Source organism: Aquarana catesbeiana, linkage group LG12, assembly GCF_042186555.1.
Source record: "Aquarana catesbeiana isolate 2022-GZ linkage group LG12, ASM4218655v1, whole genome shotgun sequence".
In the NCBI taxonomy this organism is placed as follows: Eukaryota; Metazoa; Chordata; class Amphibia; order Anura; family Ranidae; genus Aquarana; species Aquarana catesbeiana.
In genome coordinates, this window is record NC_133335.1 from 22,612,982 (window position 1) to 22,630,084 (window position 17,103).

General features: G+C 43.6%; 1 protein-coding gene across 5 annotated transcripts in view; it reads left to right on the forward strand.

The window, feature by feature from the left end:
- Positions 1-14,427, forward strand: part of DNAJC5 (DnaJ heat shock protein family (Hsp40) member C5) — an 80,665-nt gene extending 66,238 nt beyond the window's left edge. For 4 of the 5 annotated variants that reach the window (XM_073607397.1, XM_073607400.1, XM_073607399.1 and 1 more), the window contains 4 exons: positions 266-479; positions 2,551-2,722; positions 5,835-5,944; positions 9,696-14,427. In XM_073607397.1, coding sequence (XP_073463498.1) covers positions 266-479; positions 2,551-2,722; positions 5,835-5,944; positions 9,696-9,716 — 517 coding nt within the window. In that variant the 3' untranslated portion in view covers positions 9,717-14,427. The remainder of the gene's footprint in view (positions 1-265; positions 480-2,550; positions 2,723-5,834; positions 5,945-9,695) is intronic. The other variant, XM_073607401.1, reaches the window with a different exon arrangement.
- The last annotated feature ends 2,676 nt before the right edge of the window (positions 14,428-17,103 follow it).

Below are 17,103 nucleotides of genomic sequence, written 5' to 3' on the forward strand. Positions count from 1 at the left end.
TTTATTTCAGGTACTTATGTAGCGCGGTCAATATATATAATGTTTGGGGGTTCTAACAAATTTTCTAGCAAAAAAAAAAAAAAGCATATTTTGACATGTAAACAAAAAGTGCCAGAAAATGCCTGGTCTTTAAGTGTTTAATATAGGCATTAAAGTGATTAGCTTAAAGTAAAGCCATCATGAAAAACGTGTAAGCTTCTGTTCCTAAAATCTGAATCCCATGGAAGTCCCTTGTTGATATTTATTTTTCCTGTTCACATTGCAGGAAGCTAGCGCTGAAATATCACCCGGACAAGAACCCGGATAATCCAGAGGCGTCTGAGAAGTTCAAGGAGATCAACAACGCACACGGTATCCTGACAGATTGCACAAAGCGCAACATCTATGACAAGTACGGGTCTCTCGGCCTCTACGTGGCCGAGCAATTCGGGGAGGAGAATGTCAACACTTACTTTGTGCTGTCCAGCTGGTGGGCGAAGGTGAGTGGCAGGGGTAGAAAGGCAGGTGAGCAGTATTTGAAGGCTCATTGGGTAGGATATATAGGTCTGCAGTCCCGCAATGTCCCATTGCTTTATCAATGTTGGTAAAAAGACAAGCTCCAGTTCCTTAGGGGCCTGCAGAGATGTTTTTAAAAAATAATTTTGTGCTTTGCCTTGTCTGATTTAAGCCCTTGCCGCCCAGCGAGGTACCTGCACATGGCTAAACTTCACGTGGTTATAGCGGGATGATGCCTGCAGCATCAAGCATCTTCCCGGTACCACTTTTTAGAGTCGATGATCGTCTCGCTTGTAAAAGTAATCCTACCGGCTAACTAGCTGCTGGATTGCTTTTACAAGCAGCAGTAGAGGGCGTCCACCCTACAAACCCCCACCACGGCTTTACCTGGATCTCCCATCCCACCAGGATACCCAATTGACCACCCGGGAGCTTCTGCTGGCTGATACAAGAGGTGAACAAAGACTGGAACAGCTTTGATCGCCTCTATGATATAGGAACCCAGAAGCGATGAGCTTATATCACTTCCGGTTAGTATACAACACCATTTTTAAAAATGAAATGGATTTATTCAAACCAATCTTGGTGTGCTCAGATGCTTTTAAGGGCAGAGGAGAGATTTGGGGTTCTATAGACCCCACAGCTTTCCATACAGAGTACCTGTCACATGCCTATTGCTGTCACAAGGGATATTTACATTCCTTGTATCAGCAATAAAAGTGATTAAAAAAAATGTAAGGTGACAGTGTAATAAAAAAAAATTAAAAGTGCACCCGTGCAGAGTAAAATACATGCTTCGACAGCGATCGTCCCACACGTGAGGTATCGCAGCAAACGTCATATTGAAGGCAGTAATTCTAGCATTAGGCCTCCTGTGTAAATCTAAAGTGGTAACCTTAAAAGACACTTAAAACGTCGCCTATGGTTAGTACAATTTTTGTCCTTTGTAGCTGTTGCGCAGGCGTGCGCAACAAAATATAAAAGATGTTACGCCGAGTAAATAGATACCAAACATGTCACGCTTTATAACTATAAAGTGTGACATGTTTGGTATCTATTTACTCGGCGTAACATCTTTTATATCTTACAAAAAATTTGGTATTATAGTGTGTTTTTTTGCATTAAAATTCAAAAAAGTGTATTTTTTTTCCCAAAACAATTGCGTTTGAAAAACTGCTGCACAAATGCCGTGTGACATAAAAAATTGCAAAACCCACCAATTTATTCTTTAGGGCCTCTGCTTTAATAAAAAAATATTGACATGCATTGCTCTAGGCAGGCCATTCAAAATTAATGGGCTGTCAAGCAGCTTGGTGGTCCAAAAATTGGACCTGCACCATACTTCAACACACACACAGTGCATTCAACACATCGCTGTTGGCAAGGTACATTGGGGTTCTGTAGCTAAAACCTTGCGGGCTTTCCACAGACTCTGTTATGCCCTGTACACACGATAGGATTTTTCGATGGAAAATGTGTGATAGGACCTTGTTGTCGGAAATTCAGACCGTGTGTGGGCTCCATCACACGTTTTCCATAGGAATTTCCAACACACAAAGTTTGAAAGCTTGCTATAAAATTTTCCGACAACAAAATCCGTGTACACAAATCCGACGCACAGAGTGCCACGCATGCTCAGAATAAATTAGGAGACGAAAGCTATTGGCTACTGCCCGTTTATAGTCCCGTCGTACGTGTTTTACATCACCGCGTTCAGAACCATCGGATTTTCCGACAACTTTGTGTGACCGTGTGTATGCAAGACAAGTTTGAGCCAATATCCGTCTAAAAAAATCCATGGATTTTGTTGTCGGAATGTCCGATCAATGTCCGACCGTGTGTACAGGGCATTACTCTACTCTTACTGGACAAGTGACTGGATCTTTTCAAGGGTAAAGTAGCCATATTGTGCCACTGACAGAAGCAAGAATCGTCTCCCCTAAAAAATTGTTTTTGCTGGTAGGGCGGGGCTGTTGTAGTTGAAAACATTTTCTTTTTTGGTCTCTTGCACGGATGGTGTCTAACATGGTACTTTGTGTGTTCTTCTCTCCGCAGGCTCTTTTCATGTTCTGTGGCCTGGTCACAGGCTGTTATTGCTGCTGCTGTCTTTGCTGTTGCTGTAATTGCTGCTGCGGGAAGTGTAAACCTCGGCCTCCGGAGGGGGAGGATCCAGACTTCTATGTGTCGCCCGAAGACCTGGAGGCACAGGTGCAAAACGACGAGCGGGGTGAGTTGCTTCATATAAACAGTCAGCTCTGTGGAAGAATTGTCATTACAATTAAATTACCGGTAACTCTGTCTATTCTTATTGTGATTTTATTGTATCCATTATTGGAAACACAGTTTCATTCAATCACAGCACAGCTCTTGTATTGCAATATTCCTCATCGGACAGTATTATGCAGAAAAAAAGGAGAACGGTAATATTATGCCAATCTGGTGCCACATCCAGTATTGGAAGCAAAAAGAAAATATCCCCTAAAGTGGACTTTAAAGGCATATAAAAGTATAGTTGAGAGAGTATACAAAGTATTTATAGTACAAAAAATATTTATTAATGATTAAACATGATAACTAAAATAGTACATATAGAGATATAGGGCGATGGAATGTTTAAATAATTTTTGATATTGTCACCATATTTTTTAAAACACATATGAAGTCCTCTTGGGTGCAAAGAGGACTTCATATGTGTTTTAAAAAAATATGGTGACAATATCAAAAATTGTTTAAACATTCCATCGCTCTATATCTATATATGTACTATTTTAGTGATCATGTTTAATCATTAATAAATATTTTTGTACTATAAATACTTTGTTTACTCTCTCAACTATACTTTTATGTGCCTTTAAAGGGGGATATTTTCTTTTTGCTCATCGGACAGTAAAGCCTAACTCCACTTTTTTTCTTTTTTTAATTTAGATTTTTGAATACAATTGGGAAGAGTTAAAAATTGATGTCAGGTTTTTATTTCTGTCTGTGACCCTGTTGGGGATATTTCCCCCTACTTTCTTTCCATTTGAGGGTGCAGTTGTCCTTAGCATACTAAGGCAAAGACTGCAATGCAAGAAGTTTTAATCCTTCCTTGTTTGACTCCGAGCTGCGTCTCGGTGTTGTTCCTTGCTGGGCAAATTTCCTTTTTTTTTTTTTCTTTCTGGTTCACACAGAAAAAAAAAAATTCAATAAAATTACCCTTTAAAAAATGTGATTTTAAATTCCCTGTTTGGACAGATTTCCCACCACTTAATACCTGGACAGAAAGTGAGGGGGAATTCTCTCCAATAGGGACACAGACATAAAAAAAAAAACAGGGACTTTAACCCCCTCCTTGCTGTATCTAAAAACAATATAAAAAGTTTGAACTGGAATTGGGCTTTAAAATAAACCAGTGCTGTGCTCCAGCAGGGCAAAGCAACAGGTTCACTTTATTGCCTCTCCTCTTCAGAAGCATATACCTTTCCTCCTTTCTCACGCCCGCTACCCTGTTCACATGCCAGGAGGGAAAAGAAAGCCTTGTGTACACTACGCGGTCGTAGCTTACACCAGGTTATGGACATCCAGGTAACACATTCATCTCCCTACCTGCGACAGCGCTGGGCCAATCAGCACTGTCACACTGAATGAGTCACCTACTCAGGAGTACTGGGTGCTTCCTTTGTTTCACAATGCTGAATGGAACAGCAGAGGAACAAAGGAAAGGTAAGTATATGTTGCTTAAAAGGAGTGATTAAAGGAAAAACGCACCATAAAGAGGTGTATGGTGTGAATAAAATCCATTTTGCAGTGGGTGTCTATTAAGTCGTCATGATTAGTGGACCGGGAGCAGTTGACCATGACTAATCAGGCTTTGCAGTGTGGTGACCTTTTAAAAAGCACCCACATTGTATTCTAGAATGCTATATTTGTGTACTGGGTTAGGTAAGCCATAGATTCATTTTTCTTTCCTTCCACCATGGGTGGAAGGAAAGAAAATTGCTTAAATTCCCCATCAATACAGTCAGTGTTGATCTGGGAATCCCTCCTGCAGTCTATTGTGTTCTGCTGGTGAGGGAGCCTTCCTGGCTGGCAGAACATGATTACTGCTAGTGACTATAACCGCCAGCAATAATCTTTTGTAAAAAAAAAAAAAAAATCAGACAAGCCGGTTGTACCCATGTTGATACAATTGGGTACAATCAGCCTGTCCATTCATGGATCGAAATGCAGCCAGTCCCTGCTAAAACATCCAAATTTAAATCCATGTATGGCTGGCTTAAATGCTACAGAAATTAGAAGTATTGGCAAACTCTCCTATTAATAAAATTGTCCTGCAGCGTCCATTGACTTTAGGCTCCAAATCAGCCCCTCGCCTTCCCATCAGGCATTGCAATATGGTGACTAGAGATGGGCTCGGGTGTGTTCGGGATCCCACGCTGCACACAGCTAATCACAGGTAGTGAGATATTTCCTGATCTGTGCAGCTGCGGACCGTGGAATGTCTCACTGCCTGTGATTGGCGATGTGCAGGGCCGGCTTCCTGGCGGGATCGAGCAGGTGGGATCCCGAGTACGCCCGAGCCCATTCCTAATGGTGACCTATTAAAAGGCACCCACATTATATTCTATATATATATATCTATATTCGAATGATGAAACTCAATAGTTGTGTACTGAGTTAGGCAAGCCATAGATTATGTGATTTTCTTTCAGTGGAAGGAAAAAAAAATTGCTCAATTCCCCCATCAACATAGTCAGTGTTGATGGAGGAATCCCTCCTGCAGCGCTATTGTATTCTTTTGGTGAGGAGCCTTCCTGGCCTGCAGAACACAATGATCACTGATAGTGGCTATAGCTGCCAGCAGTAGTCTCATGTAAAAAATCCAGTAGGCTGGTTGTACCCAAGTCGATTGATGGATTGACTTGTGTACAGTCAACCTGCCCATAGATGGATGAATCTCAGCCATTCCCTGCTGAACCGGCAAGATTCAATCTATGGCCGGCCTGAGCCCCAAAGGTTTAGGTCAGGGATATGCAATTAGCGGACCTCCAGTTGTTGCAAAACTACAAATCCCATCATGCCTCTGCCTCTGGGTGTCATGCTTGTGGCTGTCAGAGTCTTGCTGTGCCTCATGGGACTTGTAGTTCTGCAACAGCTGGAGGTCTTCTAATTGCATATCCCTGGTTTAGGTGTTTTCTAGGGGTGATAAAGGGCCAAAGATTTTGCTACCATGTCTTTTTTTTTTTTACATGTGTCACAAACTAATCATTCGCACACACCCAAAAAATTGATTTCTCACACCTGAAAAAGTAGTAGTCTCTGACCCTTAACCTTACCATAGTCTAACCCCTAAACTTTAGTGACGTCCCAGCCAGCTGCTCATACTCCTCATTTGGCCGCTGGGAGCGAAGAGATTCACCCGGTACCTGCTGCCTGTTGCCCACCAGAGGACGATTTTGAGAAGCAAAGGGTATGTTGTTGGTGATGCTGGTGGAAGGAGCTTTTTTTCTCATGGCAAGTTGGATTAAATTGGTTGTTAACTGAGAACGCAGGCTTCGAAAAAAATATATCAACTGCCTGATGTGCTGGAGCACTGATGATAAGTTGTGTATTGTGGATGCAGGTAAGAATTAAGGTAAGCCGGCCATAGATGGTTCGAACCCCCGGCCGGTTCAGCAGGGACCATGTATGAGCAGGCTGAAAGTACCAGAGTTGATTGGACGATTAACTTGGGTACAACCAGCCTGTCAGATTTTACAAGTGATTATTGCTAGTGGTTATAACTGCTAGCAGTAATCGCTGTGTTCTCTCAGGGGGGACGGCTTCCCCCACTGAGCAAACACAATGGCTCTGCGGGAGGGTTTAGGTACGTATGCTGCTTGTATTATTACAGCTGCAAAAGGTGCATAATTTGTGTATTTTTTTTGCCTGCCCAGATTTCAACTTTAGCTTTGGTTCACACTGATGTGTGGGTTTCGCAGTGATTCCTATGCATTGTGTCACGATCGCCCTCTGTTCATGCGAACTACTGTGAGTGTGTATGTTAACGACACCTTAAAAACAGGTCGCAAAACGATGTGCAATTAGCTGAATCAGATTGCATGGCTGTGAGCACCCATGCAATCCGATTCCAGTGCATGCACCTTTTCTGTGCAGTGTGATTTGAGCCATACAAAATTAATGGGCTCAAATAGCACTGCAAAAAATCTTGTGATTTGAACAGGAATGCGATACGATTCCTGTCTGAATCACATGTGGCTTCCCGCACCTCATCAATGTGAACCGAGACTTAAACGAAATCTTTGTTTTGCTTACACAGGGGCAAAGCAGTAGATTTCATTTTTGCATTTTCTTTTTCCAACCCGGCCACTCAGTTCTGTCACCAGGAGCGGAGGTCAGCCCAGTGTAAAGTCGCCAGAGACAGCTTGTACGGGGCTATGGACTTCCCTTGTGACAGCTCTGATTGGCCCAGTGCTGTCACAAGGAGTGAGTCACATGCTCCTCCATACCCAGAAGTACTGACTGTTTCTTTAGACTCTCAGTGCCAAAGGAGATGGCAGGGAACAAAGAAAATGTAAATATATGCAGGACAGATAGACCTATAAGCACTGCCGCATGGACGGGTCACATTCAAAAAGGTGTTTTTTTTTTTTTTTTTCTTTTGTGCTTTAACACTTTTAACATTACCTGTGTTTACATGCCTTAACATTAGATAACATGTATTTCCTTCCAGTCTGGCCAAGAATGCAAAACATCTTGCTCGTAAATGTATACAGTTGCTCAACCAGCCCTAAAGTCCTTTTTATTGAAGTGACTGTCACTACTACAATAAAAAAAATAAAGCCACACTGTAAAGAAAAGAATTAGATTAAAAAGAAGAATTAGATTATTTAATATATTAATAACAAGAATTAGAAGATCTTAAGAATTAGAGTATCTAGACTCTAGAACAAAAATGTGATATATTTCAGCGTTCACACTGGAGTCCATCCCGTGCGAAAGGGGCCTTACTGGCAGAATCACTAGGTGAAAATAATGAGGAAACAAAGCAAGAAAAAAAATAAAAAATAGATAATGCTCACCGTTCTACTCAACCCACTCCTGAAAACATCTGTATGAAAATTCTCTCTGTTCTGGGATATTGGTGTTTAAGTGTGATAAGCGCAAGTTCCATTTTTGAGTGGAACTCCGCTTTAATCTGAAAATAGAACGCTAACACAGCCAAAACATCGAAGGACTTGTAAGATGCTTTATTCACATGCATGGCAGTAGAGTTGCATGATTAAGCCCTATTAATATTATTTGAGATTTCAGTTCAGTACATAATGACACAGACACTGGAATTCTGGCAGCTACAAATACTGCAGCTGCTGACTTTTAAAATATGGACACTTACCTGTCCAGGGCGCACACGATGTCCTCACCCGAAGCCGACCTGTTTTCGGCTCCTGGGTTGAGGCGCCGGCATCTTCAGTAAGGGAATTAGGAAATGAAGCCTTGTGGCTTCACAACCTGCTTCCCTACTGCGCATGCGCGAGTCACGCTGTGCGATCTGACTGGTCCCTGCTGTCTTCTCGGACCTGTGCGTCTCCCAGAAGACAGAGAGGGCGGGGTCGGAGGAGGGGCCAGACTTGGCGTAGATTCTGCGGCGATCTATCGCTGGAAGTGGGATTAGACAGGTATCTGCTCCCCCTCCCCCCTCCCCTCTGAAAGGTGCCAAATGTGACACCGGAGGGGGGGAGGAACCGGAAGCTAAATGTTTGCGTGGAACGCCGCTTTAATCTGAAAATAGAAAGCTAACGCAGCCAAAACATTGAAGGACTTGTAAGATGCTTTAAGCCTTATTCACATGCATGGCAGTAGAGTTGCATGATTAATCGTTAAAGAATCAAGATCGCGTTTCAACCCTCCTTGCGATCTTAACCCAGCATTTCCTTGATTCTATGCAGAGTTCTCTGTTCAAGCCGACAGCTGTCAAAAAACAAACAAAAAAAAACCCAGGCAGCCTTTAAAGTTTATCACAACATTGCTCAGGCCAGATAAAGAGAAACATTGTAACATTTCATTCTTTTAGATCAAAGGAATGATCTATGTGGTTAAACTGCCCTCATTTACAGACAGAATGTCATTCCTTTGATCTAAAAGAATGAAATGTTACAATGTTTCTCTTTATCTCGCCTAAGCAATGTTGTGATAAACTTTAAAGGCTGCCTGGGTTTTTTTTTGTTTGTTTTTTGACAGCTGTCGGCTTGAGCAGAGAACTCTGCATAGAATCAAGGAAATGCTGGGTTAAGATCGCAAGGAGGGTTGAAACGCGATCTTGATTCTTTAACAATTAATCATGCAACTCTACTGCCATGCATGTGAATAAGGCTTAAAGCATCTTACAAGTCCTTCAATGTTTTGGCTGCGTTAGCTTTCTATTTTCAGATTAAAGCGGCGTTCCACGCAAAAATTTAGTTTCCGGTTCCTCCCCCCCTCCGGTGTCACATTTGGCACCTTTCAGAGGGGAGGGGGGAGGGGGAGCAGATACCTGTCTAATCCCACTTCCAGCGATAGATCGCCGCAGAATCTACGCCAAGTCTGGCCCCTCCTCCGACCCCGCCCTCTCTGTCTTCTGGGAGACGCACAGGTCCGAGAAGACAGCAGGGACCAGTCAGATCGCACAGCGTGACTCGCGCATGCGCAGTAGGGAAGCAGGTTGTGAAGCCACAAGGCTTCATTTCCTAATTCCCTTACTGAAGATGCCGGCGCCTCAACCCAGGAGCCGAAAACAGGTCGGCTTCGGGTGAGGACATCGTGTGCGCCCTGGACAGGTAAGTGTCCATATTTTAAAAGTCAGCAGCTGCAGTATTTGTAGCTGCCAGAATTCCAGTGTCTGTGTCACTATGTACTGAACTGAAATCTCAAATAATATTAATAGGGCTTCTCAGCGATCTTCTTTGATCTATAAAACACTTACCCCTATGTAATAGAGATGAGGAGAGGGGCAGCATTTGTAGTCCAAATGAGGGGAGTGGCCTATTGTATAGTACAGTGAGTGAGAGTTGTCACCCTAAGGCAGGAAGTGTGTTCTTGGCAGGATCAGCAGGTGAAAATAAAGTAACCAGTCTGATAAGGGCTGGTAAACTGCAATGTAAAAAAATTTTTTTTTGGGGGGGGGTTTAGATACTCTTTTTAAGCTTCACAGACTAAAACTTTGTCTTTTTTTCTTTTTCCAGATACCTCTGATATCCCTGTGATGGTACAGCCTAGCTCCGCCACCGAGACCACACAGCTCACCAGCGACTCCCACGTCAGCTACCGCACCGACCCATTCAACTGAGCGTGTGTGGGGCCCCTGGTTCTAGGATTAGAGAGGAGGGGGGAGAACTGATTCAACCCTACAACCCCCTGTGTAAACATGGCTCCCCCTCCCCCCCCCCCCCCCAAACCCCTCATCTGACCAGCTATTATCTCATCCCCTCGCTGGGGAGACAGGCGCATGCTCACCACTCACCCTCCTGCCCCACCCTCTATGATCAAATCTTTTTAATTTATTTTTATTTTTTGTTCAAGTCTAGTTTTTAATGGGTATATTTTTGTAATGGGGACCTGTTACTACTGCACCCCTCCCTTCTGTGTTTGACCCCTCGTTGTCTGGGAGCGCAAAGCTTTCCTCGCCTCCGCTTCTCTCCCTAGAGGAGGAGTTTGCAGTCCCGTGTACCATATTCCAGGTCGGCCTCGACAGGATGCAAACTCGTCCTCAATAATCATTTCCTGTTTTATCAGCTACTGGACAACCACCCCCTCAAGAATTTTACCTGTATGTCACGTTGTAGTCTGCGTGTGTGACCGGCAAAGCCAGTTCTGTAGTGCGCAAGTGACGGGACGCTGGCTAGTCCGCCGATTTCTCCTGGCGTGGAAAGGGGGTTGTAGAAAATGCGTTTTTTTTTTTGCTGCTGTATGTATGTGATAACTTCTTATGAATCTCATTATTTAGTGAGGAACATTCCTTTATATGCAGCTTTTTTTTTGTTTGTTTACTGGAAATTGTCAGGAAGGACTTCTTAAAAGGTCAGCCCTCACAAAATGTACATGTAAGCCCCATTGGGTGACCATCGCCCTTTCTGCTATTTTTTGATCTCCAGGACCATTAATCCCAACACTTCCTCAGTGGCAATCCTTTTGTTGCCTTCTAAAAATCCATCAGAAAGGGTAAAACACCTTAGTGGGCGGGGCTGTGAGCTCAGGTGCAGAGAATTCACTTTTGGTGTTCCCAGGAGGCACAGAAATCCAGGCCCACCAGTATCAACCCAAACGGGAATATTGAATGGGACTGACTTTTTTACTTGAAGTGTAAGTCCAGCCAAAGCTTTTTCTTTTATTTTTGGATAGGGTGGGAAAAGATTAGAACCCCTGTTGGGTTTTTACTGCTTTTTGGGGCTCCCAACAGCTCCACCAGGCCAGAAGTGAGGTGAAATCTGTATTTGGCACACAGACAGCAGGAAAACACTGACACGGGTTTTAGCTTTATTCTACTCTACTGAAAAAAAAGGGCATTTTTATTTATGTCCTTGTTGCTGTTGGAGAAAGCTCCATTTTGGCTGGCCATACAATGAAACCAACAGTATCAATGTTGCTGGTAGTGTCATAACAAATGACTGGTGAAACTTGACCTGTCATGAGGTGCAATAACTTTCACTTCCTGTAGGGCACGCTGTTTATTACTTTTCTATTTAGGAAAACATTCATTACGGGGATTAACCCCTTGTAGCTGGCGCCTCCCGGCCCTTTAAGGGGATTAGGATGCTGGGAGGTGGCCGCCGTGATGCTTGGTCACATGATCTGAAAGCGCCCGATCGCAAGTAGCGATCGGGAGGTATCCGTTAACTGTGATCTCGGCACACTAATGAACGCAAATATGCGGCCGCTCGCTGCTAAGGCCCACCCGCCGAAAGGCCGCATATTTGCATTCGGCAGGCGCCAAGGGGTTAAAGCAGTATAAAAACACAAAAATGTAACATATTGCAACTTACCAATCATTAGATGTGGTGGATACATTCATTTTTTTTTAGGCTTTCCCCCCCCCCCCCTCTGTTTTTACCTGGTGATCTGGCCACTAACACACCTCCTGTATCAGAGCGCTCCCACTCCAGATGAATGAGTACAGGGTGCACATTTGCACAGCGGAATTGTCAATCTGGGGGGAGGGGAGTGTTATATGTACTAGCAGTTTTAAATACACTTACAAATTGAAGCCAAACTCCAGCTAACACTTTATAAGCAGTTACAGTAACCGTTTTTTGTTTCTTTTGGGATAAAGTTTGGGTGAATGACACATCCATTAATTGCACCATATCCCTTGAGTAAATATTCAAGCAGAAGGATTAAGCAATGAGATTTTTGAAGGGCGCTAAGATTTATAAACTGTACATCAGCCTTCGCTAAATGGCGGACCAAGGTCCGCATCCGGACCGACAGACAACCCAGTCGGGACCGACAGCCTGCCATTCTGCTGTGCTGGATCCTCACCAAGATTTAGTCTTTCTAGGAATGCTGATGTCATAGCAACCAATGATGTCACATGTGTTCCCCGCCCCCTGCAGCCGCTTCTCCTCCCAGTTCCTGAACCCTGCCTGCCCGGCTCTAATGGGCACTCAGATGGGGGACACCTGATGTAAGGGGGCACTCAGATGGGGGACACCTGATGTAAGGGGGCACTCAGATGGGGGACACCTGATGTAAGGGGGCACTCAGATGGGGGACACCTGATGTAAGGGGATACCTGATGTAAGAGGGCACTCAGATGGGGGACACCTGATGTAAGGGGGCACTCAGATGGGGGACACCTGATGTAAGGGGGCACTCGGGTGGGGGACACCTGATGTGAGGGGGCACTCAGACGGGGGACACCTGATGTAAGGGAGCACTCAGATGGGGGACACCTGATGTAAGGTGGTTCTATTGGCCTACTTTTAGGTTTTATTAGAGAGTTTCGGACCATGGCTGGAAGAAAATTTTAGCAACCGGGCCTCTTTAAATTTACCCCTGCTATACATGAACAAGTCACCAGTTAAAACTTCAACATTTATTGATATACAGTGTTTAAAACCATTCAATTTACAATATATACACATTTTTTACATGGTTGCTTATGTGTATTCATTTGTGCAGTGATATGATTGTATACACTCCCAACATGTTTTGCCCACTTGGGCTTCTTCAGCCTTTATGCCCTGAAGAAGCCCCAGCGGGTGAAACATGTTGGGAGTCCATACTGTTATATCGCCGCACAAATGAATACTCTAACAACCATGTAAAAAAAATGCGTATATATTTTAATTTGAATTGTTTTTAACATTGTATATCAATAAATGTTAAAGTTTTAACTGGTGATTGTTCATGTATAGTATACACATTCCAGCACCCTTCAAAAATCCCATTTGGTTAATCCTTCTGCTTGAATCAATAAATACAATCTGATCACTGTAAGCACCTCTTTCAGTGGTAAATGGTTTGTCTCATCCCCGTAACTGCGAAAGAGCTTGTTCTGTTGAAAATCAACAGACTTATGGGCTGGATTATCAGGTAAAAATAAAGGAAAGAAATCCTAGAAAGGGAAACGAATGCAGCCATCACCTCTAAGACATGGTAAGCAATATAATAAGTGTTTGGTCTTGGGAAAAATACTGCTGCACCTTAACCTATCCCCAGGGCAGCTGCAGAAAATCAGTAAATCTTTCTGTGAAAAAAAGAACAGCAGTGCTTGTGGAAGTCCCTATTCTGTAATGGTTTCAATTTTTTTGTGTGTCTTGGTGAACACATCTAATCACCGAAGTAAAATAATCCTAACCGTGTTCAGATAAAGTGATTTCTAATTTCCTCCTAGCATGACACGGCTGGAGTGTTATCAATGTCGGTGGCGGAGACTGGCATAGGCACCTATGGGCACATGCCAACACTGACTCTGGAGGTGTGTTCCAGGAGATCAACTCCTGTTTCTAAAGCTGTGAGTTTTTCTGCACTTACAGCTTTAGAAACGACTAATAAAAGCTTATACATTATACAACCAAATGTATGCAGACACCCTGCTAATAATTGAGGTCAGGTTTTTTTTTTTCCTCCGATGCTTCAGCATACGGACATGGTAGACAATTGTGTGCTTCCAACCTTGCAGCAATAGTTTGGGACAGACCCTTTCTGTTCCCCTTTGCACAAAGCCTATTAAAGACATTGCGGCTGATTTACTAAAGGCAGATAGTCCTGCAGGGGAGAGCTTAGGCAGAGCTGACAACACTTCTTGGGAATTCAGTGCAGCAGAGGCAATGGGGGTGGATTTACTAAAGGTAAATAGACTGTGCACTTTGCAAGGGCAGTTGCACTCATTTTCCCCAGAGCATTGTAAATGTGGTGAACCTTCTTGTAAAGAATACACAATTGGGTGCAAGGAAATAAAAAAAAAAAAAGGAGAAAATAAAAATGTTTTTTTTCTTGCACATGATTGGATGATGGAAATCAGAGCTTCACCACATTTACTAAGTTCTGGGGAAAATGAGTGCAACCGCACTTGCAAAGTGCAAAGTCTGTAAATCAACCTTCGTGTTTGATGAGTTTGCCGCGGAGGAACTCGAGAGTCCTGACCTCAACCCTTCCTTTGAGATGAACTGGGAACACTGATTGTAAGGCAGGTGTTCTCATCCTCGATATCAGTACCTGACCTCACAAATGTACTTTTGGGTGGGTGGGGGGGCATGACTTCCCACAGACACAATACAAAATCCTGTGGAAAATCTTCCTAGAAGAGTAGGGGGCTGTTACAGGCACATAAGGGGGGGGTGGAGAGGGACGAACGGACAACACCTTCTTATACCCATGGTTTCTAAATGGGTTGTTAAAAAAAAAAAAGCTTATATAGGTGTGATGGTGGTCCCGTGGGGTCTACAAAGTTTTGATCATATAGTGCAGGGATATGCAATTAGTGGACCAGCTGTTGCAGAACTACAATTCCCATGAGGCATAGAGAGGTAAACGAGAAATCCTGGACAGTCGCACTCAAAAGTAATCTACGTTCTTTATTTAAGTATAATCATAAAAATACATGCCACAGCATCACATAGCAGGAAAGCTGACGCGTTTCACACTGTAGTCAGTGCTTAATATCCCATGAGGCATAGCAAGACTCTGAGAGCCACAAGCATGACACCCAGAGGCATGATGGGACTTGTAGTTTTGCAACAGCTGGAGGTCTGCTAATTGCATATCCCTGATATACTGTATTGGAAGATGGTATCAGTTTCCCCATTGAGGAACTATAAGGCAATTTAGACTTGTACACACTACTAGTTTTTTTTTTTTCCGTTCAACCCAGCGGGTCGGATGTCGGAGCCGCTGTACTAACAGTCTGATGTTAGTACAACAATCTCCCCTGCTGTGCTATTGTGTTCTGACAGGGGGATGCCCCATCCCTGCCAGAACACCCCCTGTTCAGGGCTCTCAGCCATTGGCTGGGAGCCGATCAGCAGACCTTTTTTTTTTGATCATGCCCCTTTAAAAGAATTTGGCCCTGACTCCAGTACACACGGACCAAATGTCGCCCGGTTTCTATTGAACACCCGACATTCAGCCCCGTGTGTACTAGGCTTTTGTCTTTAGCAGCCTGTAAATATATTGCACTGTTTGCTTAGTGTTTTCTCAGGTTCAGTAGTCTTGCCAATGGCTTTTCAGTCGTTCCCCCCTCCCAGTGACAATCCCCTCTCCAAACAATGGATGTGCTTTTGTGTCAACATAAGAGAGTACTTTAGTAATTATGAATTGATATCTGATTGTTAGCTCCTCTGATTTGTACACTTTATCGATCATTGTTGCTGGATATGTTTTTTTTTTTTTGTTGTTGTCCTGTTGAGCCTGTTGTTTCCGGAGAGCAGCTTGGCGAGGCCTGAGGAAATGGAAATTGCACAAAGCGAAGTCCCCCATTCATCGTAGTGAGCGCCGGATTCCGTTAGAGAAGCCGTAGTGTGGAGACCCTTAGTATGTGTACAAGCCTGGCACAGTGACCATGTGCGGTGTGTATTGCTTGGCGGTCTTGCCATATTTATTTGTATATATAATGTGTGTGGTACTTCTCAGCGCTGTACTTATCTGTATATAGTGTCACTAGTGTGCACAGCGCTATACCTGGTGCCAGGAGTGTGCTTGTAAGTATGCCAAAGACTCCGCCCCCTCTTCCCCTGCTTGACCTGTGTACTATAGGTCTATGTAGCGGTCAGTGTGTGGTGACAGACTTGTATTAGTCTGTATTATTATTGAGAGGTTCACCTGATAACCCTATCCTGAACTCCGCTCAACATGGACTTTTATCTGTTTTGGTTGCAGTGGATGCAGGATTTCTTTTTATGTATGGTTGTGTTTTGTTTTTTTTTTGTTTCAGTCTGACATTCTATAAAGGGGATGACTGTGGCTGACAAGCGACATGCCTCCCTGTGCCACCAGCCTGCCACTTATATGATAAGACAAGGGATATGCAATTAGCGGACCTCCAGCTGTTTCAGGACTACAAGTCCCATAAGGCATAGCAAGACTCTGACAGCCACAAGCATGACACCCAGAGGCATGATGGGACTTGTAGTTTTGCAACAGCTGGAGGTCCGCTAATTGCATATCCCTGTGATAAGAGAATCCAGTAATGCAAGATATAGATATACTAGTTGCCAAAGAAATAAAAAAATCTAGAAAAAAGTAGAGAGAGATCAAGTAATCCTTCCTATGAGATTTTGGCTTACAGGTCCGGATTTACTGGCTGTCGTGTAATATCACTCCATACATGAGACTGTCCTGTTTTTGGTAGTGGGTGGATACATAGGTTGCATACACATTCTTTGTATTGCCCCCAGTGCCCCCCCCCCCCCCAGGGCATTATCATTTGCAGTCAGGCAATACAAGAGCGCTTATTCATGGAACGACTGCGAGGCGGTCAAAACTTCCGTTCGCCATCTTGTGTCTGCATACCTTAAAGAGATCTGGTCACAACTGTTCTTATAACAGAATCTGAATCTTCCACTTTTTGTGGAATTATGCATCGGCTGCAGCATTGGGTACATGGTACACGCCACTCCCAGCTCCAGAGTGAGCATAACCATATTACATAACAGAGCCCTGTAGCTGTTTACATTTCTTATTAAATATGGGGCCCTGAGTTTTGGTAGTGCTGTGCACACTCAGGATCCAAGAGGCGTGTGTGAGGTTAAGCAGTTGACAGGGTAGCGGCAGCAACTAAAGTCAAAATGTTATTTCACATGTGGATAGAGTGGTGAGGGGTTAGGACCCCTGTCAGATTTTTATCGTGTCCCTGTTGGGAAAATTTACTAATTATACTGGTCACCAGTGTCTTGAGAGTGAAAGCGAGGGTATGTTCAGAGTTTTCAGCTGCCACCAGAACAGGAAGAGAGGGGACATCTTTCAACGGGGACACTTGTTCCCATAACACCTTAGTGGGAATTCCCTTGGAAAGATATTCTTTCACTTCCTCATTGTATGCAAATACGGACTGGGACTTTATACACGTAGCAAAGAAACATATAAAAATTGTATATTAAAAAAATATATATCTTTATTAATATTAAAATTGTAACAGTTTAAGGCCTCTTTCAC